This window comes from Dasypus novemcinctus, chromosome 16 (assembly GCF_030445035.2).
Source record: "Dasypus novemcinctus isolate mDasNov1 chromosome 16, mDasNov1.1.hap2, whole genome shotgun sequence".
In the NCBI taxonomy this organism is placed as follows: Eukaryota; Metazoa; Chordata; class Mammalia; order Cingulata; family Dasypodidae; genus Dasypus; species Dasypus novemcinctus.
In genome coordinates, this window is record NC_080688.1 from 32,286,113 (window position 1) to 32,310,660 (window position 24,548).

General features: G+C 39.6%; 1 protein-coding gene across 1 annotated transcript in view; it reads left to right on the plus strand.

The window, feature by feature from the left end:
* Window positions 1–24,548, plus strand: part of MYOM1 (myomesin 1) — a 150,125-nt gene that overhangs the window by 93,086 nt on the left and 32,491 nt on the right. Inside the window, exons 18-21 of the mRNA XM_058277490.2 lie at window positions 1,760–1,956; window positions 10,248–10,374; window positions 13,170–13,354; window positions 17,030–17,144. Of these exons, the coding sequence (XP_058133473.1) occupies window positions 1,760–1,956; window positions 10,248–10,374; window positions 13,170–13,354; window positions 17,030–17,144 (624 nt within the window). The remainder of the gene's footprint in view (window positions 1–1,759; window positions 1,957–10,247; window positions 10,375–13,169; window positions 13,355–17,029; window positions 17,145–24,548) is intronic.

Sequence of the window (24,548 nt, forward strand, 5' to 3'; positions counted from 1 at the left end):
CTTTCATCTAATGAGTCATCAGAGAAATTTTTTATAGGTTTTAGGGTTACATATTATTTATATTTAATGACAGTAGAGCCTTTAAAGTAATTTGGTTATAGAGTCCTTTTTGTTTTATCAAGGCAGATATCTTTGGACTCATTTTGCTTATAGAATTAGAGTTTAGAGCAGAAAGGACTTGATTATCATAGCTTATTTGATGTCCTTTGATATGTTTTCCTTTAGAACGAGCTTAGGAAAACTACTTCACAAAGAAGTGAAATTTTACCAGGATTGTAGTTAATAGCTTCTATAGTTATCCTCAGGTTTCAATTTATCCATCACATTTAATTCAAATAAATATAAGTAACATGATCTCTTTGAGTTGCCATGAAAAGTTTAATAGAATTATAATCATATACAGCTGCATCCTTTAATACACAATCCACATTCCCAGAACTGATTTATTTAAGACTATTTATCAGTAAGCTAAGAGTTATCTGATCAGGATATTTGGTACTTGTGTCATATATTCTAGGGGACAACGTTTTTCTTGTCAAATAAAAATGAAATTATGACCTTCCTATGCTGACAAATTATAAAATGCCTCTCATCCATTTCTTATTTCTACCTCATCTCCAGCTTCTGAAACCTCCTTTATTTTTCTTTGGCACATTTGTGCCTTCAGCTCAAGATGAGACAGGATATTAATTTAAGAGTTCATAGCCATCATTTCTCTGAAAGAGGGAGAGAAGGAGGAGGAGAGAAAAAAAAATTTTTAATGTTATGAATGAAGGAGATTGGTGGTAGAGAGAGAAACAAAGGCTACATTGTTCCAAAAATCTATTTGAATAAAAATGAGATAGTTCTTATACCTCCTATAATCCAAATAAATATTCAGAAAATTATTTGATGTTATTGCACATTCAGACAGATTTCTCCCCACCACCTGCCCTCCCCTGCAAACTAATTTCAGTAGTTGAATGAAAAGTTGATCAGTAAAGCCACTCTAAATGAAGGAAGAATTTAAAAATATCTTCCAACTATTTTTCTAGCTAGGCACTAAAAAACACGGTGAGTGCTGTTTACTATTTTGTGCTATATGAACAATATTCCAAGAGCAGATTATAAATAATTCTACAAAGTTTTATTATATTCTAAGAGAAACCACATGGCATACAGTGCCTGTTTTTAAGAATGGTATTTAAAATGTGGTATTTGAAAAAAAAAAAAGATTTTAAAAAAGGTGGCATTTAGCTGTACTCCAGAAGATTTTTCCTGTGTGCAGATAGAACTTGCATAGTTGTGAGGTCTTGCAAGGTTAAGGATGCCTTAAATGGTGAAATGCTAACTACCTGGAAATACATGGAAATTCTAAATAATTGATGCAGAAATTGATATACATAATCCATTTTTCTCAGGGAGCTAATGTAAAGAGAACCCTATGAGGAAACAATAAAAAATACCTTGGGGAAAATTTTTATTCTTGTGGGAGACAATCATTTCTTTAGGATACTGTACCATTTTGCTGTTAATATTTCAAAACTAATTCTTCCCTATGAGACTGATTATCTTTACCTTTGGAATAATAATTGCTGTGTATATTTTTTACTAGTATCAATTTTGTTATTGTACATTGAATCAAGTGCCAAGTTACTTATCAGTCTCACATTTTAGTTAGATTGATTGACCTTATGAATGACACCAATTAAATAAGTTTAACATACGCAGAATCATAAATGCATTTCTGCTTACTCATGAGCTATTCATATTGCAACAGCGGCACCATCTCCACCCTATGACATCACTTGTCTTGAAAGTTTTCGTGACTCAATGGTTCTTGGATGGAAGCAACCAGATAAGACAGGAGGGGCTGAAATCACTGGCTATTACGTGAACTATCGTGAAGTCATTGATGGCGTACCAGGAAAATGGAGAGAAGCCAACATCAAGGCTGTCAGCGATCAGGCATACAAGGTAAGGGTGTCATGACTTTTTTTCGGTTGCTTTGACACGTATATGATTTTATGCATGCACATACATACACACACCCAGCCCCATTTCACTCTTCCATGTGCTGTTGTCTGCAATGATACTTTTGTGAAAGACATACCAAAGGAAATACCAGTCAGGATTTATATCTTACATGTCATGCATAAAATATCATAATTTCTTAGACCATTACTATGAAATGTATACTTATGGTGAAATCAGTTTCTCTTTCAAAACTTCCAAAGTATCTGTTGTTTCGGGAGTCTCAAGATCCAAATGATTCCAAGTTTTAAACTTTCATCAAAATGTCCAAATTACAGAGGATAAAGGAACATAGGCATGATGGTTAGATTCAGCTCCCCACCTGTGAGTGTCCCCTGTTACCATGGCTCTGGTGGCCAGAGCAGGATACATTCCAGAGATTCCATCTTCCACACTGGCATCCACTGCTCAGCCCCCTCAACACACTTATCACCATTGGTTTTTTTTTTAAGATTTATTTTTCATTTATTCCTCTCCCCTTCACAGCCACACCCCCCCCCCCCCCCAGTTGTCTACTCTCTGTGTCCATTCGCTGTGTGTTCTTCTGTGACTGCTTCTATCCTTATCAGTGGCACCGGGAGTCTGTGTTTCTTTTTTTGTTGAGTCATCTTGTTGTGTCATCTCTCCGTGTGTGCAGCACCATTCCTGGGCAGCCTGCACTTTCTTTTGCACTGGGCGGCTCTCCTTACAGGGTGCACTCCTTGCGCGTGGGGCTCCCCTACATGGGGGACACCCCCGCGTGGCAGGGCACTCCTTGTGCGCATCAGCACTGCGCATGGGTCAGCTCCACACAGGTCAAGGAGGCCCAGGTTTTGAACCATGGACTACCCATGTGGTAGGCAGATGCCTTAACCACTGGGCCAAGTCCGCTTCCCTGTCACCATTGTTGATGGCTTCCCTCCTTCAAGTCTTATCGGCTGAGCCAGGTGTCCCTCTCCCAAAATTCAAACCCATGCCATGTATGCAAGAGAAGGACAAGGCTAGGGAATGGTGCTTTCCCCAACTCAATGCCACAAGTTTCTAATTTAACATTTAAAACTTATAAAATAGCACACATACTGAGAGTGCGTAAAACAAAATTATTCCCAAGAATTTTGCATGTTGATACCTATAGCTATAAATCATTCTTTTTCATTACTTTATGGTATTCATTTAGATGACTATCTTAGTTTGCCAGGGATGGTATAACAAAATACCACAGACTAGTTGGATTAAATAGCAACAGCAATTCTCCATCACATGGCACTGTCTCCTCCTTCCTCCTGCAACCATGTCCAAATTTCCTTTGCTTAAAAGGACTAGTCAGGGATGCAGACTTGGCTCAGTGGATAGAGCGTCCACCTACCACATGGGAGGTCCAAGTTTCAAACCCAGGGCCTCCTGATCCATGTGATGAGCTGACCCATGTGCAGTGCTGATGCATGTAAGGAGTGCCGTGCCACTCAGGGGTGTCCCCCATGCAGGAGTGCCCCACAGGCAAGGAGTGCATCCCACAAGGAGAGCTGCCCAGCGCCAAAGAAAGTTCAGCCTGCCCAGGAGTGGCACCTCTCACACGGAGAACTGACTCAGTAAGATGACGCAACAAAATAAGACAGATTCCCAGTGCCACTGACAAGAATAGAAGCAGACACAGAAGAACACACAGTGAATGGACATAGGAAACAGACAACTGGGGCAGTGGGGAAGGGGAGAGAAATAAATAAAAATAAATCTAAAAAAAAAAAAAGGACTACTCTTTTTGGATTAAGGCTCACCTTGATTCAGTTGGTCTGTGTGGGTTTTTTGTTTGTTTGTTTTAGGTACCAGGGCCAGGGATTGAACCTGGGACCTCGCATGTGGGAAGCCAGTGCTCAACCACTGAGCCATATCAGCTGCCTGGTCTTTATCTTGATCGTCTCTTTGAAGATCCCATTAACAAATGAGGTCACACCCACAGGACCATCGGGTTAGGACTTGAAAATGGCGTTGTGGGGGACATGATACATTCCACAACAAATGACCATATCATAATTTCCTTTTCCATTTAATTGCCAATTGATAGTTGAGCATTTTTAGCAACTACAAGCAATGTAGCTGTGAACATTTTTGTACATCTCTCCTGGCACACATGCACTCTAGCTCTCTAGGTTTTGCCTAAAAGTAGAATTCCTAGGTCATAGCATTTGTCTAGCTTCAAATTTACTAAATCTATACTGTTTTCTGAAGAGTAGAAGAACTCTATTAGCTCCACATTTTTTTTCAAAGATTTATTATTTTATTTATTTCTCTCCCCTTCCCGACTCCCTCCCCAGTTATCTGTTCTCTGTGTCCATTTGCTGCATGTTCTTCTTTTTGTCCGCTTCTGTTGTTGTCAGAGGCACGGGAATCTGTGTTTCTTTGTTGTTGCGTCATCTTGTTGTGTCAGCTCTCCGTGTGTGCGGCACCATTCCTGGGCAGGCTGCACTTTCTTTTGCGCTGGGCGGCTCTCCTTACGGGGCGCACTCCTTGCGCATGGGGCTCCTTACGCGGGGGATACCCCTGCGTGGCACTGCACTCCTTGCTCACATCAGCACTGCACATGGGCCAGCTCCATATGGGTCAAGGAGGCCTGGGGTTTGAACCTTGGACCTCCCATGTGGTAGACGGACGCCCTATCCACTGGGCCAAGTCCACTTCCCCATTAGCTCCACATTTTCACTGCCACTTGGTATAGTTACACATTTCTAGTTTTGACAATCCGGATGTCAAATAAATTTGGACATCTTTTCCTAGGTTTATAATCCATTTTGCTTTCCTTTTAACACACACCTGTTCAAGATTTTTGCCCATTTTTCTAATGGCTTTTTTTTTTTAAGATTTAAAAAAAAATTATTTCCCCCTCTCTTGCAGCTTGCTTGCTGTCTACTCTCTGTGTCCATTTGCTGTGTGTTCTTCTGTGTCTGCTTGTCTCCTTTTGTTGCATCATCATGCTATGCCAGCTCTCCATGGGCGTGGGCCATTAGCTCTGCGCAGGCGCCGGCCAGCTTGCCTTCACAAGGAGGCCCTGGGATGTGAACCCACAGCCTCCCATATGGTAGACGGGACCCCAATCGATAGAGCCACAGCCTTCCCTCTATTGGCTTTTTAAAATTGATTTGTGAAGTTCTTTCTATACTGACTATAAATCCTATAAATCCTTTGTTGCTGCATAAACTGCATATATCTTCTCCTCCTCAATGGCTTGTCCTTTCCTCTTTTTATGGTGATTATATTGATTTAATGTCATCAAATTTATCAAATTTTCTGTAGTCAGAGTTACCAACTATTTTCTCTGTAATAGAGATTTTTGTGCCTATTTAAAGAAATGCCTTCTCTATTCCAAGGTCATGAAGATATTGTACTAGATTTTATTCTAAAAGCTTTAAAGTTTTGCCACTTTACATATAAGCCATTAATTTGCCTGTAAATTTTGTGTATGATGGGAAGTAAGGGTTAAAGTTCATTTTGCTCTCTATGGATACCCAGCTGTCCTAGCATCATCTATTGAAAAGTTTGACCTTTTCCTGCTATTTTGCTAGCCTATCCCTCTCATATATCAATTGTACTTACATAGATGTGCCTCTGCTCTGTTCCGTTGGTCTCTTTGTCCATTAGTCGGCCATTGCCATACTGGTTTATTTATTATAGCTTTATAATAAATTCGGTAACTGGAAGATCAAGTTCTCCTACTTCATTCTTCTTAAATGGCTATTCTTACCTAGCCCTTTGCACTTAGAATTGGTTACCAAGATCCACCAATAAATAAATAGATAAAACAATATTAAAATAAAATAAAACCCATTAGAATTCTGGTTGGAATTACACTGAATCTGTAAGTACATTGAAGAATGATTTACAACTTTAAAACATTGAGTCTTCTAATCCATGAATATGATATTTATCTCCAGTTATTTTGATGTTCTTTATAGTCTATTGATGAAATTTTATAATTCTACAGAGGCATTGTACATTATTTATTTATCTATGGATAATACATATTTTCAGTCTTGTTGTAAGCAGTGTATTTTAATATCATTTTGTTGCTGGTATAGAAAAATATTATTGATTTTTATGTATTAATTTTGTATATAGTTGTTATATATAATTTATTGCTTTTGTGTGTTATGTGTGTGCTAATTCTATTTTTTTTTACCCAAAATGCATTGCTATTGTTTTATAGAGCCAGTATTTGATTGTATTTACCTATACAGTTACCACTTTATTTGCTCTTAATTTCTCATGTTTGACCTTCCATCTGAGATTACTTTCCTTCTGCCTAAAGTAAACATTTCAGAATTTCCTTTAGTAGGGATGTTCTGAGAGCAAACACTCTTCTTTTTTAATCTGAAAATATTTTTAGTTTTTCTCATTCTCCAAAAATCATTTTTCTGGGTATAACATTCTATGATAGTCATTGTTATGGATTGAATTTTGCCCTCCCCAAAAGATAGGTCAAAGTCCATATCTCCAGTCCTTCAGAATGTGACCTTAGCTGGAAATAGGCCGTTACAGATGGCATTAGGCAAGTTAAAATGAGGTCATAATGGAGTAGCATGGACCCTTAATCCATTCAGATGGGTGTCATTATAAGAAAAGGAAATCTGGACATAGAAAGATAACAGGGAGAACACACTGTGACTACTGAGGTAGAGAAGGCCACAGATTGCTGGCAAGCAGAAGAGTCATGCTACAGATTCAGCCCCACAGACTTTGAAGGAAGCATAACTCTGCCATCTCCTTAATTTCAGACTGCTAGCCTCCACGACCTTGAGATAATAAATTCCTGTTGTTTTAAGCCCCCGAGTTTGAGGTACTTTGCTACGGCAGCCCAAGAACACTAAGATAGTAGTGATTTTCCTTCAGCCCTTTAAAAATCTGATTCCACCTTCTTCGGGCTTATTGTTGTGGTTGACATATCAGTTCTCAGTCTGTTTCCCCATTTGAAGGTAATTTGGTTTGTTGGTGTTTTATTTTCCTGGGCAGTGTTTAAGATTTTTCACTTTGTCTTTGGTGTGCTACAGTTAACTATTATGTGTATAGGGTTTAAAAAATATTACCTGCCTGAGATTTGGGGTGGGGGAAGGATTTAAAAATCTGTGAGCTGGATTTTTCTGGAAGATCTTCCTGGAACAGTCTTAGCCATTATCTCCTAAAATGTTGTCACTGCCCTCATTAAACATATGTTTGACAGTTCTCACTCTATCTTTTATGGCTACTAATCATTCTTTTCTTTCCTATATTTGTGTCTTTCTGAACCATGGTCACACTATCAGTGTCCCAAAGCAACCCTGGTACCTGGATAAAGTACTTTAAGGACCAGGTTATCTACATCATGGTTTCTCTTAATTTAAAAGAAATTTCTTTTTCTTTTAAAAATCCCCACCCACCCCCAGATGGTTCTCTCATCTGTCTGCTCACCTTTTCTAGGAGGCACCGGAACCCAAACCCAGGACCTCCCACATGGGAGGCAAGTGCCCAACAGCCTGAGCCACATCCACTCCCCACGGGTTACAGCATTTGCTGGCTTGTGGCTCTAACTCATTGAGGCAGGTGTGGCATCTGCTCATCTTCTTTAGGAGGCACTGGGACCTGAACCCAGGACTTCCCATGTGGTATACAGGTGCCCAGCTGGTCAAACTATATCCGCTCCCAAATTTTCCTTTTTAAAGGAAATATATATATATGTGTGCGTGTTTAATTTTTAAAAAGTGCTTTCATTACAGTGTCACTATAACACATAGACATAGTCTACCTTTGCTCTAAATAATTGGCAAAGCTGTCAGAGGGCCCTGCTTTTGGGGTCAGCAGACCAGGACAGTGATGCACAACCCTCAGGAGGGCCAGGGACAGAGAAATGAAGAACCCAAAATGACAACTGTGGGTTACTAAACCCCCATGGCACCTGGGAATGGTACCCACCCCCCACCCTCAAGGACACAGCCTGTACCTGTGACTCATGGCAGCCAACTGAGACAGGAGCAGACATCTTCCTTCCTGGGAAGAAGGAGGGTGTAGCACAGGTTGGAAAGTGGTTATCTTCAGTGAATTTGGCCAGCAGAGTCCACTTTTGAGTCTTGGCTCTGGCCAGAACAGAAGCACAGGTAAGTGGAGGGTTGAAAGAGACACTGCTATGGAAATGTTCACTGATGAGTTGTGCTGTATGGCTTGGAAACTGCAATGAGTAAAACTGCTTTTAGGTTTCTCTTATCCTTAACCTCTGGAAGAAAATCTGTGCCCCATTAGTGAGTCCCTGGCCTGATTTTGATAACTGAAGCTGGGCAATTTTAAGCTGAAACAAAAATCAAAGAAGAGCTTTGGGGGAAAAAAAAAAAAAAACAAACACTAGAGAAGAGAAAGAAATTCACTGACAGTGTAAATTCACCAACATATTCAGATACCTAGAAATCAACAAAAGATTTGAAACCGTACTAAGAAACAGGAAGAGATGGCCCAGTCAAAGGTATAAACCAAATATTCTGATGAGATGTAGGATTTAAGACAACTAATCAATGATAATCGCACAAATCTTCTAAATCTTTTCAAAGAGTTGAAGGAAAATATGACTAAAGAGATAAAGGATATTAAGAAGACACTGGATGAGCATAAAGTACAATTTGAAAGCCTGCAAAGAAAAGTAACAGAGCTTATGGGAATGTAAGACACGATGGATGCGATAAAAAATATATTAGTGGGGAGCAGATGTGGTTCAAGCAGTTCAGCTCCCACCTCCCACACGGGAAGTCCCAGGTTTGGTTCCCAGTGCCTCCTGAAAAAAAGGAAAACAAACAACAAGCCAAGAAAATAAAAAAAAACTAACTCAGGGGAGCTGATGTGGCTCAGTGTTTGCGCTTCAGGCTTCCCACATACATGGTCCCAGGTTCAATCCCTGACCCCAGTACCTAAATATGTATGTTCATGTATACACACACACACATTAGAGGCATGTAACAACAGGTTTGAATTTATCAAAGACAATTAGTTATCTCAAGGACAGAACATCTGATCTTGAAAAGACAGGAGAACAGAAAGAGAAAAGAATGGAAAAAATGGAACAGGGCCTCAAAGAACTGAATGATATGCAAAATGCACATATATACATGTTATCAGTATCCCAATAGGAGAGAAGGGAAAAGGGGCAGAAAGATATTTGAGGAAGTAATGACTGAAAAACCCCCAACCTTTATGAAAGACAAATAATTGACAAGACAAACACTCTTATAAATCAACTTATGATTTCCTAATCAAGTCAGATGTAGACTGGATCAAGATAAACAAGATATGTTTATCTTGCTTTGGCTTACATCATCAATAGGGAAGCTTTGTTAACTAAGCTGGTTCCAACAGCACCACCATTTATTAAGCATGTTTAATCTGCAAGAGATTATTCATATTCCACGATTTTTTTCAGATGAATCTATTTCCCTCATTTCTATTGTGCAAATGTTTTCACATCCATTAGTTTATCATGTACTTTACCCTTACAACAACCCACTTCCTACTGAGGGATATAAAAAATATTAGTTCCCCCAGTCAAGAGCAGGAGCATTGCAAGGATTTGAATATTTTGGTTCATAGCTTAGGACCCAGTTTTCATCTGTATATGTATTAGTTTTCTATTGCTGCATAATTACTTACCAGTAACTTAGTGACTTAAAACAACCCACATTTATTATCTCCCAGTTTCCATGGGTTGGGAGTCTGGGCACAGCATAGCTGAGCCCTCTGCTGGGCCTCACAGGCTGCAATGAAGTGCCAGAGGGCCTGAGTTCTCCTCTGGAGCTTGGCGTCCTCTTCCCTGACATTCAAACTGTTGGTAGAATTCAGTTCTTTGTTGTCATTCTCACTGGGAAGGTCCCAAAGGTCATTTGCTTCTTAGAGGCCAGCAGGAAAGTGTTTGTTTTCAGGAAGGGCCCAAGTCAAGTCCACCTAGGATAATCTCTGTTTGATTAACTCAAAATCAACGGAGTAGGGACCTTAATTACGTCTGCAATATCCCTTCTCTGCTGCCACAGCACACAGCACAGTCACAGGACTGATAATCCAATCTCTTCACCAAGTCCTATTGGTTAGAAGCAGGTCACAGGTTTCACCCATGCTCAAGGGGAAGGAATTACAAAAGGTGTGACTCCTTGGGAGTCTCCCGTGGATGTTTTCCACAGTCAGTAAGTAAGTAAAAAGTTGAACTCCTACCATATTGAAACATTTGCTGTATGTGATGTATGTAATGTGATTTGCAGATTAGCAACCTGAAGGAGAACATGGTGTATCAGTTCCAAGTGGCAGCCATGAACATCGCTGGGCTAGGAGTCCCCTCGGCAGCTAGCGCATCCTTCACGTGTGAAGAGTGGACCATTGCGGTTCCAGGTAAACCCTAGAAGCCTCTTCTCAGCACTGGGGCTTGGAGTTGCTCCCAGTAGAACTTACAACTTGAAACTAAATTTAAGTACTATATAGACAACTTTCAAGGAATGGAATTCTCTTGGATCCTAATGTTTATCTAAAATACTTTTACAAGAATATTAAAATAATAGGTATATAAATTCATTATGCTTATATTCCAAGTAAATTCTAGAGACCCTGTAGCTCAACCTCTGCATGTTGTAGGATTGAAAGATGCACACAAATTGAGTGCCAAATGATAATTTAAAAGGAATTCCACTCTTGTGCTTTTCAAGACCACTAAGGGACACCCAGTTCGTGTCCCACGGCACAATTTCTCAAAAGCCTTTTCCTAAACTTTGTCGTTTTCATGCATTCTCCCAGCAGACCCAGCCTATGTGAATTCTTTTCTTTATCTCCCTCCTCCTTCCTCTCCCCTAACTATTATATTATATAGATTGTTTAACGTGACTGCCTAGACTTAAGCCTGGGCCTCTCTCCTCTTTCTTCTCTAGTCCTTTCTCTCTTTTCACACATTTTCTCAGTTCTGCATCACAAGAAAGATTCTGGAATCTGGCTAGCAAATACTCTTCTTTGGAGGTGGTGGCAGCAGAAACACTTACCTATGCTTATAACTCTTAAAGCGTTCAAAAAGGAACACATTTTTAAAATTAATACAAATTTACTAAGCCATGAAGATTCAAACTAGCAAAACTGATTTATTTGGTGGACAATTTTACTTTACTTTCAGTGGTACTGACTTCAGAAACACAAATACTTTGAGTGTCATGGGATGACAGTTCTCCCACCTGGGAGCACCAGCATAGATCAGATTAGAGCCCCAGGCCTCGGTGAGGTACACTGGGCAGTCACCAGCCCTACTCCCAATCCTACCTCCTTTCTCTATCTGAAACCCCTGTGCTCTTAAAGAACCATTATTTTGCCTCCATGCTGTAACAACCCATTGGTGTCACTGCTGAATCAAGTGTAAACAAAAAGAGTAGAAGAGAAATCTAGAAGTTCAAGTGCTCCCTCAGCTGCAGCATATATGGAAGAGACAAACAAGGCTTTTCTTGAACCTCCTTGAAGCCAGTTGATACTTCTTAAGTACTTTCTGCCACTTACACAAAAGTGTACCTATTTTCAAATTCTTGCAATTCCTGAATAAAGGTACAAATGCAAGTGACTAGAGACCAAGAAGTTCTGAGTAGGCCCATGGAAAGTGTTTTGATAGAAAGCACTTAGTTGGCAAAAAAGGTTGACGGGTGAGAGCTCTTATCTCAGAGGAGAAATGAATGGGACAGGCCTCCACCCTCTGGTTTCCTCATTTCTCAGATCCATCCTTGATGTCCTGAGTGGTGGTGGGCAAGCCATGATGTGGACCATTGACCATGAGGTGCAGCGATGCTCAGAGATGTACATATTTTTTGAATGTAATATTTTAAAAAATGAATTAAAAAAAAAAAAGAAACAGACCTAGGTTCAATGAGACACTGAAGATCATGCAGAAAGGAAGGGGCAGAGTTAGGACTGGAAACTAGTTCTGATTCCCAGACAAGGGGTACTAGGACACAGCAGAATGTCATTCCTTCTCTGTGAAGTAGAGGTATTGACACCTGTTTGGGTGCTTCACTGGGTTCTGAGGATGTCACAAGATAAGTCATGAAAGTCCTTTGCAAAAACAGAACATGCCAAACAAGTGTAAGGTGTTGGTGTTATTCTACATAAGGCTTTGTGGGGACACAAGAAGGACTCATAGTTGTAACTGTTAAGCCAGGTTCATGGGCCAAATAAATATTGAACTATCTATTGCAAAATGCCAAAGAATACCATAATAGAGTTTGTGTTTGTGATTGGCTTTCAGACCAGTGTGAGTCACTTCAGGTGATTTTAGTTGGTTGCTTAGCAATCAGTTGTTGTTTTAAAAAAAAAAAAAAAAGAAAGGAAAAAAATAAGTATGTCACCTGCCTTGCAGCTGGAGGCCATGCAAAGCTATGGGTAGTTGTTAGGACTTGCCCAAGAATGCATGAGCTTACACTCAGGTGCAAATTCTGGCTTTCTACCATAAGAGGTTAATCAAGTTACTCAATTTCTCTGAGTTTTTTTGTTAATTGTGTTAAGGATGAATGAGAGAAATGAATGTAAAGTACCTGGCAGTGTTTAGCACAGACTCAGGGTCCATAGAATTAGTTACATTTATTTTGGTGAAAGTTCTTTTTAAACCATAAACTGCCATTTGTTTTCGCCCATATATGGGATATATGCCTCAAGGGAAATTTCCCTCCAATTGAGAACTATTTTGAAATACATTTTTTTCCTTTGAAAGAAATATTACTATCTATTTATATACCATCATATAGAGTTTTCTTCATAATAATTTGAGATTTGAGGAATTTTTGGATTATCATCCAAAAATAAACTAAAATGGAATCTAAAATTAAATTAAAATGTTCTGCTAAAAGGTAACTAATGCAGGCATGAGAAAAGCCTGAAGAAAAGTTATAATCCAGACATCGAGAGGTACCAGGACATGGCCTTAACCACCTGCTGTCCAGAGTCTTAAGAAATTGATGTAGAGCAGTTGTTGAAATTTAACATGAAAGAGGCCACAAAAATACCTATGCCCATGGGTATGGAATTAATTAAAAAGAAGATTGGGAAAAAAGAAGAACATTAGCATCAGACTCAGCTTTAAAGCCTTAAATATGGCTCTAATATTACACATATTCAGTTTTTCTTATCTGTGCTATGATATCTATCCATTGCTTTCTCTCTCTCAGGACCACCGCAGAATCTCAAGTACAGTGAAGTCAGGAAGACCTCGATGGTTCTCCAGTGGAAACCTCCTGTCCACTCTGGGCGGACTCCAGTGACTGGATACTTTGTGGACTTGAAGGAGGCCAAAGCCAAAGATGACCAATGGCGTGGACTCAATGAGGCGGCCATCAAAAACTTGTACCTGAAAGTAAGAGGCCACTCAGAAGCTTAGAAGCTTTTTTAAAAAGGAAAAATGCTCTACTAGTAACATTACCTTTAAAGTTAAGGCAAAACTGAATACCTCTGCTTTGGTCTGTTTCATATATTGGCCTATGAAAAGACTCCATTTGATGGCAGTTGGGGTCAGGGAAATACATACTGTGGTATATATAACATGAATTCCTTAGCCTAGGTTTGAAAACATCCACCAGCTATCTCTTTCTTTCCTCCTTGTCTCAACTTATCCACCTCACGTTTTTGTTATTCACACTCTTAAGACATTACTAATTACCATCCCACAAGGATGACTTTCTTGTTCCTACTGCTAATTTTTAAAATTTAAAGATGCTCTATGATTTGGGGGTTGTATTTTTACACACTTTACACAAGTGTGTAGTTAAAGTAAGCCTTTAACTGTTGGTTCTGTTGATTAGTGCCTTCTCTTACCTCCTCCCTCATGTTTGTGCTGATGTGAGCACTCAGAGATTAATAGACTGGGTTTGCTCAACTCTTGACCTTAACCCCACCTTTATTCATGTCATTGCCCTGCAAATTCCTTTAGCATTTTCTAACTGACCCAATTCCCAGCTTTGCCTACTAAATGCTGGTCTGCAATGCCACTCAATCTCTAATTTGTACCAAATGGAAATCGCAAAAGAATGTTTTCTCCCATTGTTAACAGTGGCGTCTGGATCCCCCATATCCACAGTAGGGTCTCTGAAACTGTGGGAAACATTCCATTTCTTATTACTTAGAATTTAGAGTGACTTCACCACAGTCAGAGAGAAAGCTCTGCACTGCGTTCTGTGCACAGCCCTGCCTGCCAGCAGAACAGGCCACTGCCTGTAGGGAAGGCCTTGCAAAATATTCCAAGTATACCTGGGCTAAAAAGTCACTTCCATCCACATGCCACTGTGGACTGAAGGCTATACAACCCGCCAGTCACTCTCTGGGGATAAGTCATTTATAATCCCTACAAAAACTGTAAATATACCCTCTAGGAGAGAAGACTCTCATGCCAAATTAGCATATGCCAGTCACCTCAAGCCCCTTTTCAAAGCCCTAAGACAATAGGAAATGTCACATTTCACAAGGAAGAGGAAAGAAAGTCCCCGCAGAACAGGGCATAGGATACCCTTTGGCTGTCCTGATAAATCAAGAGGCCATGAGAGTCAAAGAATCCCCAAAAGGACAGTGTAAAATAAAGGCTGGAAACATCCTAAATGGCAGAGTTGTATATCTGTGGCCAGGATGAAGATTTCCAAATCTTTATGGCACAGGGTCCCGAGAGCCTGCTGTTGGAACTGATTCTGGTGAGGCAGAACAGGGGTGAGGAGCCAAGCAAGGGAGACCAACAGCCCAGAAAAAGGGGCAAAGGCCGTGGTCAGACAGTTCACAGGAAAAACAACTACAACAGAGTTTAAACATACCCATTTTGGTATATATTCATTCTTCCAGAGGTTTTATATTTAGAAAATATTCAAGGCTGTATTAGAGACATATATATCATTGGAAAAATTTTAAACACAGAGTCTGATAAACTTAGGTGAGGCCAGGAGATGCAACTCCGCTAATGGAGCAATTTAACATTGTTGTAGCCAGAGTATAATGGGCTAATTGGTTTCTTCCAGAAACATCCACAGTCATTTCAGTACCAAGTGTCTAGGGGTTCCCAGAAGGAGTTAAAGATGTGATACTTTCAACCAGAAGATTTAACTAAACATGGTTTAGGCTTCCTTTTTTTCCTTTTTCATAGATAATTACAACCTGGTGTTGACAAAGTGGTGGGAAGAGAGTAATTAATTGGCAGGTGTAGAGGACATAGATGGAGAAGGCAAGGGAAACTAGTTCCTCCAGAAATCATAGGGAAGTAAAAAAAAAACTCCAAGGAAAGAAACATAGGTGGACATCATTTTGTATTGCTGCTGAAGTCGGTGGTCATTGCTCTAGTGTCCCGTCACCCAGTGACTAGACACTAGAACATAGATGCGCTTCCTTCTCCCTGTTGCAAAAATCTGATTCACAGCCACGTTCCCTTGAGTCAGGTGCAGAGGTGTCAGGCACCTGGCTGGTCTATTTTTATCACAACAAGGAATGTGTCTTTTCCTTTCTGTAAATCTACAGTCCCTGGCATGATTTCAAAACATAGACTTTAAAGACACCAAACTCTATGCATTTAGCCTGTGCCTAAATTCAAGTCTATTTACATATTAAAATCCATTTCAAATTGGCTGCAGTGAAAACTATCATTACATAGACAGTGGCATTCTATTGACATAAACACAATACAGTTAAATAAATAAAAATCTAACAGTTTAATACCTAATTCCTTTAAATATGTGGTCACAAACACCTCATTGAATGAATATATTCTAACATTGTTTGATTTGAATCACATTTTGGATGTACAAGTACTATTGAGCTCCATCACAATATTAAAGGAGAAAGCATGCCCTCTCTATGCAATAAATCCCACCTTAAAATACAATATGGTTTTAAAAAGTCACATATTTTTAGAAGATAATTTTGATAAAATATTAATAGTATTAAAATTGTAATGGTTAAATATAGAATTACAATATGACCCAGCAATTCTACTCCTAGATATATACACAAAATAATTGAAAACAGGTTCTCAAACAGATACGAGTACACCAGTGTTTGTAGCAACATTTTCCCCAGTATCAAAAGGTGGAAACAATCCAAGTGTCCATCAATCAATGAATGATTAAACAAAATGTGGTATAAGGAGTATTATACAGCCATAAAAAAGAATAAAGTTCTGATACAGGCAACAGCATGGATGAACCTTTAAGACATCATGTTGAATAAAATAAGCCAGGTACAATAGGACAATATTGTATGATCTCACTGAAATGAATAGAATAAGCACATTCTTAGAGTCAGAAAATAAAATATAGGTGGCCAGGGGCCAGGGTGAGGGTAGGGAATTTAGAATTTAGAATACATTCTGGTTATTCACAAATTACTTAAATTCACAATTATGTTAACTGCTTGTCTATTTAGTGAAAAATAATTACATTAAATTTACGGGGACAATTTTTATTTCTTTTTGTTCTAATGCTTCAACATACTTTTAAACACGTGGAAAGTGTCAATGATTCATGCTCTTAATTCCTCTCACTGGCCAAGAATTTTATCTGAAATCATTCAAGCAATGTATCAAAAGCATCAGGGGAGGAGTGTAGGTGTAGCTCAGTGGTTCAGCGCCTACTTTGCATGTACTAGATCCTGGGTTCAAGCCCCGGTACCTCCTAAGAAAAAAGCATCAGGGAAAAAAGCAGCATATATGTTCTTGTAAACACTTTGTATTTTGTCCTTTTGACCAAAAAATTAGGTGGATGATTTATTTAAAACACATTTATATTGTCTTTTGTTTCTGATGTTGTTGGCCATTAAATGATCTAAAAAAGAGAGAACATCAGAGTTGGGGGGATCTTAGAAACTCCTTGACTACTTACAGATGGTACTGAGAGAAGAAAGTCTAAAGCTGAAGTCACACTCTGAGTCTTTGGTAGAATCAGGCCTAGAACTCGAGTCCTGGGCTCTTTCTGCTCTCCAACTAATGCGTTCCTACAGGGGAAGAGCATTTCTATTTGAATTAACATAACATGCCCATTGTGTCTATGTTTGCTTCTCACAGGTGCAAGGCCTCAAGGAGGGTGTCAGCTATGTGTTCCGCGTCCGAGCCATCAACCAGGTGGGCGTCGGGAAGCCCTCGGATCTCGCTGGTCCTGTTGTGGCTGAAACCCGTCCAGGTGTGCCTTTACTTCTGTGTAAAATAGCGAAGTAACACCCAGCATAACTTTCTGTGCTTTTCCTGATTTCTAAAATCATCAGTTAATACTATCTGAATAAGTGGGAAACATGACCTTAAACAAAATAATCATTTATTACTGTTTCACAAGCACCTCTAAACAGGAATCAGCCGGGCTTTTATCTAAAAATGGGAAAATTCTTGGTCAAATTACCCTTCCTGGACCAACTGTTTCAAGCATACAATCTTGGGACATTCTTCCTATAATTGTCAAGCAGAATATTTTCCCAAGCACCGGGAAAGCTGGGACAGTCAGTAGACACAATCCTTAAACAAAAGTAGGACTGATATTGTTGCAGCTGTTAAGTTAAACCAGGGGCTGGCAAACTTTTCCTGTGAAGGGCCAGATCGTACAGATTTTCTGGTGTAGAGCCATAAAGTCTCTGTCACAGCTACTCAACTCTGCCATAGTGACATGAAAGCAGCCACAGACAAGCATAAATAAATAAGCAGAGTTGTGGCGCAATAACACTTGATTATACACACAGAAATTTGAATAATATGTAATTTTCACACGAAAAAGTAATCTTTTATTTTTTTTCCAACTATTTAAAAACATAAAAGCCATTCTGAGATTGCGAGGCATACAAAAACAAGTCATGGGCCAGATCTGACCCATAGGTCACAGTTTGCTGACCCGGAGTTAAACTAACAGCTGTCCTAATTGAATGTCTATAAAATGTGTCTGCCAGAGGGAGCCCTCACTTCCCAGTTTTGAAAGATCCCGTGACTGGCCTAGGGAAGACAGCCTTTCCCTTTATTATGAGAACAAAGTTTACAGTGTTCACTGCCCCAATAGCTTCAGACCATTATGTAGTAATTCTTTTATCATTCAGTCTTCATTTTTCAAAGTTATATATTTCAGTTCATTAAATAAAGCTCTGGAAAGAAGAAAGGATAAGAAAAAAAATACTAGCCAGTTATTTCAGGTTTATGTTCATTTTAGTCCAAGTACTTTCACTTTAATTTGTCTCTCTTTCACATTGAAATAAGCTAAGAACCCATATATAATTTTTCTCTTGAGAAAAGAACATAAACATAGAAAACTCTGCTTTCACTACATTACTCAAAAAGTATATAAAAAAGTACTCTTTGAAAAGATCTCTACCCCTTTCATCCTGTGTCTTCAGAACCTGTTTTCAGCTACTCTGCTCTGTAAACATGGGTGCAGCAAAAGTGACCGCCTCATGCAAAAGTGTTTTAGGCGTCCAGAAGGACACTCACACTGTATACAAGCACCCTTGGCAAAAAACTTCATGAAGAAACAGAAAAATGCTAGGGCAGTATGTACCAGGTTAAAGGCAACACAGGAAAAATGTCAGGACACACATTCCTGTAGAAACTAGGCCCTTCCCTTTACAACTGTGAGGAAATAAAAGGTACCAAATGGACATGCTAATGGACCTGAAGTACAAGAACAACATTTAGATGACTGTAGAGTGAACTCTTAATCTATTGTTCATTAATAAGTCAAACGCATCCTTTAAGCAGTGGGTTCCAAATTCAATTGACTGAAGAAAGCTTAAACTAGTTTATTTTCTCCTCAATAGCCTCAGAATAGCAGATGTCCAGCATGACATTAACAGAGCCGTCATTATGGAACTTCTACCACCAGCAAAAGGTTGCTGGTGAGTTCCTGAGTGAGAGTTTTGTTTCACTGATTTGGAGTCAGGCACCAAATGCCTTTTGTGTTTTTTCACCACCTCATTCCCAGAATATAACTGCAAGCAACAGCTGCAGACATCTACACACTAAACAGCATCCATTCAGAATGACGTTCTCTCAGTCTAGGAAAGAGAATCCTAAACTGCACAAAATCAAAATGCATCCACACCAAAGAACACCCAAACCCTCGAGCAACATTGGGGCTTGTTCTGTACGCAGCACGCACATTCATTCTTGCAGTGTGTATTTCGTCAGCACCTCCTGCAGGCCAGGCACTGTGTGGGCTGTGAGTCACTGGCACAGCATACCGTGGCCACTGTCTACAGGGCTTGCAGTCTCATGGAAAGGCAGAGGCCAAAACATGGCATGTTGAGCAACGACGGCTATTCATAAAATATTCCCTAGAGCTGAAGAGGCTGTTGTTTACAAGGTACTCACATTTTGTAAGCCCCTGGAAAAACTTTTCTGTAGCCTAAAATTGTTTATATTTATTTATTTTGCTAATTACCAACACGTTATTTTTACTTGGGTTTTACTTTTATGTTAGAATGGAAGGGAGGGGGTTTCATTTCATCAGTCTCAAGATCGAGACTTGAAATTTGGATTGCTATTGCAGAACAACAACTTCTTTGGAAAGCATTAAAACTTCCAGATGGAAAGTAAAGCTTATCATGTAATAGCAAACCACAAATACATCTAACAAGATACCTCAAGTGTAATTGAATTCCAGTGAAAAGCTAACCTAATCCATCCAGCTGGTAGGATCACTGGTGTCACTCTGAGGTCAGAGAACATGCTAAAAGATGCAACCCAGCCACCACTACAAAGTCCAATTGTGCTGGTCACGAGAACCCAGAGAAAGGACAAAGTGCGTTGGGCTTTACCAAGAATTCTATTAGCTAGAAAAGCCTTCAAAAGGAATAAGCTGAAAAATATTTAGCATAGATCTGTTTGTCCATGAAAGGACACCTGTTGATGATATTTGATAGTTTAAAAACAGTATCTGTGGTTGATTGCATCAGACCTGGGGTGGAGGTGGAGGCAAGGTGAGCCTGATGAGAATGGAGACAAAGGAGGGACCTGCCAAGGTATGGCAGGTGATCGGGAGGGCAACAAATAGTAGGTGGCACGGGCTGCAGGTGTTCTTGGCAGAGGAGGAGAGTGTTCAGCAAGGGACTGCGTTACAGGGGACTGGGCGCTGGTTGGTCACTGGCCCCAAGGCAGCACTACCAGTACAAATAATGAGCTGGGATCAAGGTGACAAGCTACTAACCAAGGGCTCGTTAAAATCCCAGTTTGTAAAAACTGGCTGGCCCCAGGATCTGGTAAGATTCCGAGATCCAATGTGTGCCTGGTGGCTCAGTGGTAGATTCTTGAAGGGTTCTGAAGCAGCAAGCCAGGCTGACAAGTAAAGACCCGCTCAACTGGCCAATTTAGAAAACTGGGCTTATATTAATATTTGCTCATTAAATTACCTCTTTCGTCTATTAGAACTGTTTTTTCTTAACCTGACTGTACATTAGAATCATTCCAAGGACTTTTTTTTTTTTTTTTTTTAACGTTTACTTTTGTTTATTTCTCTCCCCTTCCCCCCTGGTTGTCTGCTCTCTGTGTCTATTTGCTGTATGTTCCTCTTTGTCCGCCTCTGTTGTTGTTCAGCGGCACGGGAATCTGTGTTTCTTTTCGTTGTGTCAGCTCTCCGTGTGTGTGGCACCATTCCTGGGCAGGCTGAACTTTCTTTTGTGCTGGGCGGCTCTCCTTATGGGTGTACTCCTTGCGCGTGGGGCTCCCCCACGCGGGGGACACCCCTGCGTGGCACGGCACTCCTTGCGCACATCAGCACTGCGCATGGGCCAGCTCCACACGGTCAAGGAGGCCTGGGATTTGAACCGCGGACCTCCCATGTGGTAGACGGACGCCCTAACCAGTGGGCCAAGTCCGCTTCCCCCAAGGACTTTTTGAAAATACTGATATCCTAAATCAATCAGATAAATCAATTAAATCAGAAACTCAAAAGGTGAGTGTTGGGCATAGTTTTGTGTGTATTTGTTTTCTAGCTCCCTGGGTTAGTAGTCTAAGTGTAAAGCCAGAGTTGAGAATAGTGTCATTAGGCTTGTGGGCTCTTTCAGAATAGGAACTGTGTCTCTTTTCTCTATATATGCTGAGAGCCTAGCATGGTACAGGCATAGAGTAGGAACTTAATAGATACTTACTAAATGAAAAAAATAATGAATGCCTACCATGTTTTGGCTAATGTGACTCTGTTTTGTGGCCACAGCATGTGCGTTCACTTTAAGTATCATGTAATGTGTACCCCCGGGTTATGAAAAGGGAGCTGGGAGAATTATCCAGTGGAAGCTACAGCTGGGACACCAGGACAGTGGGGCAGCCAACATTCCTCATACTAAACAGAGGGCAGCTCAGTACTGCATGCGATGCATTATTTTAATTCACTTCTACCTGTTCCATTCTGTCCTACCCTCCAGTGTTTTAAACATCACACACCCACACACACCACGGAGAAGGACAAATAATGAAAGCTTATAAAAAGCGATATATTACTGCTGATGTAAAAGACAAATTGTTTGAGAAAGAAATTCTCATATCAAATTGTGAAATATGGAAACATGAACAGTTTACCGTGATTTTTATTTTGGCTTTCAAATTTTATCTCTTTTTTTTTTTTGGAGAAGAGAGATGAGTGGAACTGTGTAAATTTCCAATAGTTCCTTTTAGCCCTCCGCACTTTAACCAATCCACGTAATGGAGTTGTTAAGGGATGTGGAGTCATTTGCCCCTCTATCAAATAACAACTCTGTGTCAGCTGTCAGGCTATTCTGTCTCCTCTGTCATTCTCCTTGTTCTCAGTGTGCCTGCTGATGGGAACCTCTTACTTCCCTCTCCTTCTTGAGTTTAATCCACTAAGAGAAACACACTAGACTTGTAAAAATCATCTTAAACTAAGTGTAAATGAACTCCCAGTAATGCTCTATGAATTCTCTAGCAAGCAGTGCTCAGGAATATTAGTTTGCAGACTTTGCAGCATCAGCACTGGCTTTTGGAGGCTTGTTTTCCTTCTTGGTTTTGGGCAAGGTTCCAGGTGGGTGAGGTGTGGCAGTACAAAGGTTATCCATTCTATGGAGAGAAAGGCTAAGCTCATTAAACCATTCATATTCTTTCAGTTTTGTGATTCCTTTGTTTTTAGCAAACTCAAACCTTGTACTTTTAAAAGCAAGAATCTTTTTTTATTTTGAAAGAAGCTTTAGATTACAGAAATGTTACTTTGAAAATATTGGAGGACTCCAATATAATCCACCTCGTCCTCCTTCCCCACTTTTCCCCATTAACAACATCTTTCTTTAGTGTGGAACATTTGTTACAGTTGATGAACAAATGCCGAAGCATTGCTACTAACCATGGTCTATAGTGTACATTACAGTTCACACTTTGCACTGCACAATTTTGTAGACTTTGACAAAACGTATGCCTTGTATACATCACTGCAATGTCATGCAGAACAATTCCAATGTCCCAAAAATGCCCCATGTTACACCCATTCCTTCCTCTCCCCAAAGCAAGAATCTTAACCTGAAAAACTTTTTTCTGACAAACTGAAATCATACCTTTAATATAATAAACAAGAATGTGGGTAGTTCACTTTTAAAATGGTATTACACATAAGACATTGGTAATTAATATTAATAATGCCTCTAAAATAGATATTATATAAATAGCCATGAAAGGTTTAGTCAACATCCTTCAACTTCTTCTTTCCCCTTCATAACAATTTAGATACACAGAAATTTTTCAGTTTATATTCTCTTTGGGTCAGTCATGCTAACTATGTATTATAACACTGTCTAAACCTCAGCAGTCTTAAGTGTTAGTCTTTTCTTCATTTTTAATAAGAGCATGTATTTAATATTCATTATACAACAGGATGAGTTGTGTATTATTAATATTCATTATACAACAGGATGAGTTGTGTATTATCAGTAACAGAAATAAAGTTTGGTCTAGAACTTTCAATGGAGACATAGCCCTTTAAAAGTAACATATATTAACAGCACTGAATAATATACTTGAATGTGTTTAAAAGGGGAAAATTTTAGGTTATAAATACATTACAAGAATGAAAATGTTCTTAAAAATCCCTAGGACTGTGGAACATAAACAGTGACCTTAAGGTAAACCATGGACTATAGTTATCGTGCAATTATAAAAATGTGCTTTCATCAATTATAACAAATATACCATAAAAATGCAAAGTGTTAAAAAATAGGTGGTATATTGGAACCCTCTATTTTATGCATGCCAAACTTCTCTTTTAAAGAAGTGAGGAAAAAAAAGTAACATATGGTGAACATTTCACTTAGGGAACAATTAAGCCTTTAGTTGATCATCATTTCAGTTTATCTACAAAGCCAAATATGAATATAACCCTTAATTTGTTTGTTCAAAGGGATTTCTTTTAAAATCCCTAGGACTCATCTGCTCTAAGCTTTACATGCATTAAAAGTCCCTTTGTGGTTTATAACTGAAGCACACACTGCCATCAGTCAGGACAACATCGAATCTACTGCAAACTTAGGACCTAAGACCCTCTAACTGTTTGGACACTTGTTCCCCTAGCCCTTCTTCTGTTAATATTTATACAATTGTTTTCCACCAACAAGTTTTATTGGACAGTAGACCAAGGTGTTGGCTTCTTATGATACAATCCAGAAAGAAAGACTTCAATCCCTTGGGAAGTATGTATTGGAAAAACTTCTAATGCTTTTTTTTAAATAAAATAAACTGTACCTTTCTGGAACTAAATATAATCATTTTCCCTAAGGTATTCCTAAGGTAAGTTTAGACTGTCAATTTAATAAGTGTCAATATAAGTAGAGCAATTTGCTTCCTTCAAAACTGATTTAAGTATAGATGTGAATGTTTTATAAACTGTATAAACTGAAATGTTACATTAGATGTACTTGCAATTTATGATAGCTCTCAAAAAAAAACTCTCAGATGGTGATGTCCACTCCACCTCTATATTGAGAGGGGGCTTAGGTCCCACATGGTTGATGGATGCGATTCTCCTGCTTGCAGTTGTAGGCACTCTCTGTTCCCTAGTGTGGTGGTTGACCATCTTCACCTCCCTGTTAGCTGACCTGGAACTGGAGAGTAGGATTTGCAACTCTGCTGAGGCTTGCGGCCCAGCATGGCCAGTCCAGAGATTCAAGTCTCCTGAGTATATACCAACCCCAGCACCAACCATAGTTTTAATAAATGTGACAGAAGAGGCATGTGAAGAAAGGTCCCATCTGAGTCCAACTCCATCATACTCAGGAATACAAATTCCAAAGTAGGGCCCACTGATAAAACACTGAACTCTAGAGCCATCTGCCATGACTGCAGAACCTGTGTATCTCTGTAGCCCTCAGGAGCACCAGTACCTGGGAAGAATAACATACAGATTAGAGTGGACTTACTGGTATTCTACTATAAAACTATTATGACTAGTGATGGAAGAAACTGTAGCACTGATGTAGAGAAAGTGGCCAAAAAAGCTGAGGGCAGGGAGAGGGAAGAAGGGAAGTGATTTGAGGACATTTTCAGGACTTGGAGTTGTCCTAAATGATATTGCAGGGACAGATGCTGGACATTATATATCCTGCCATAACTCACTGAAAGT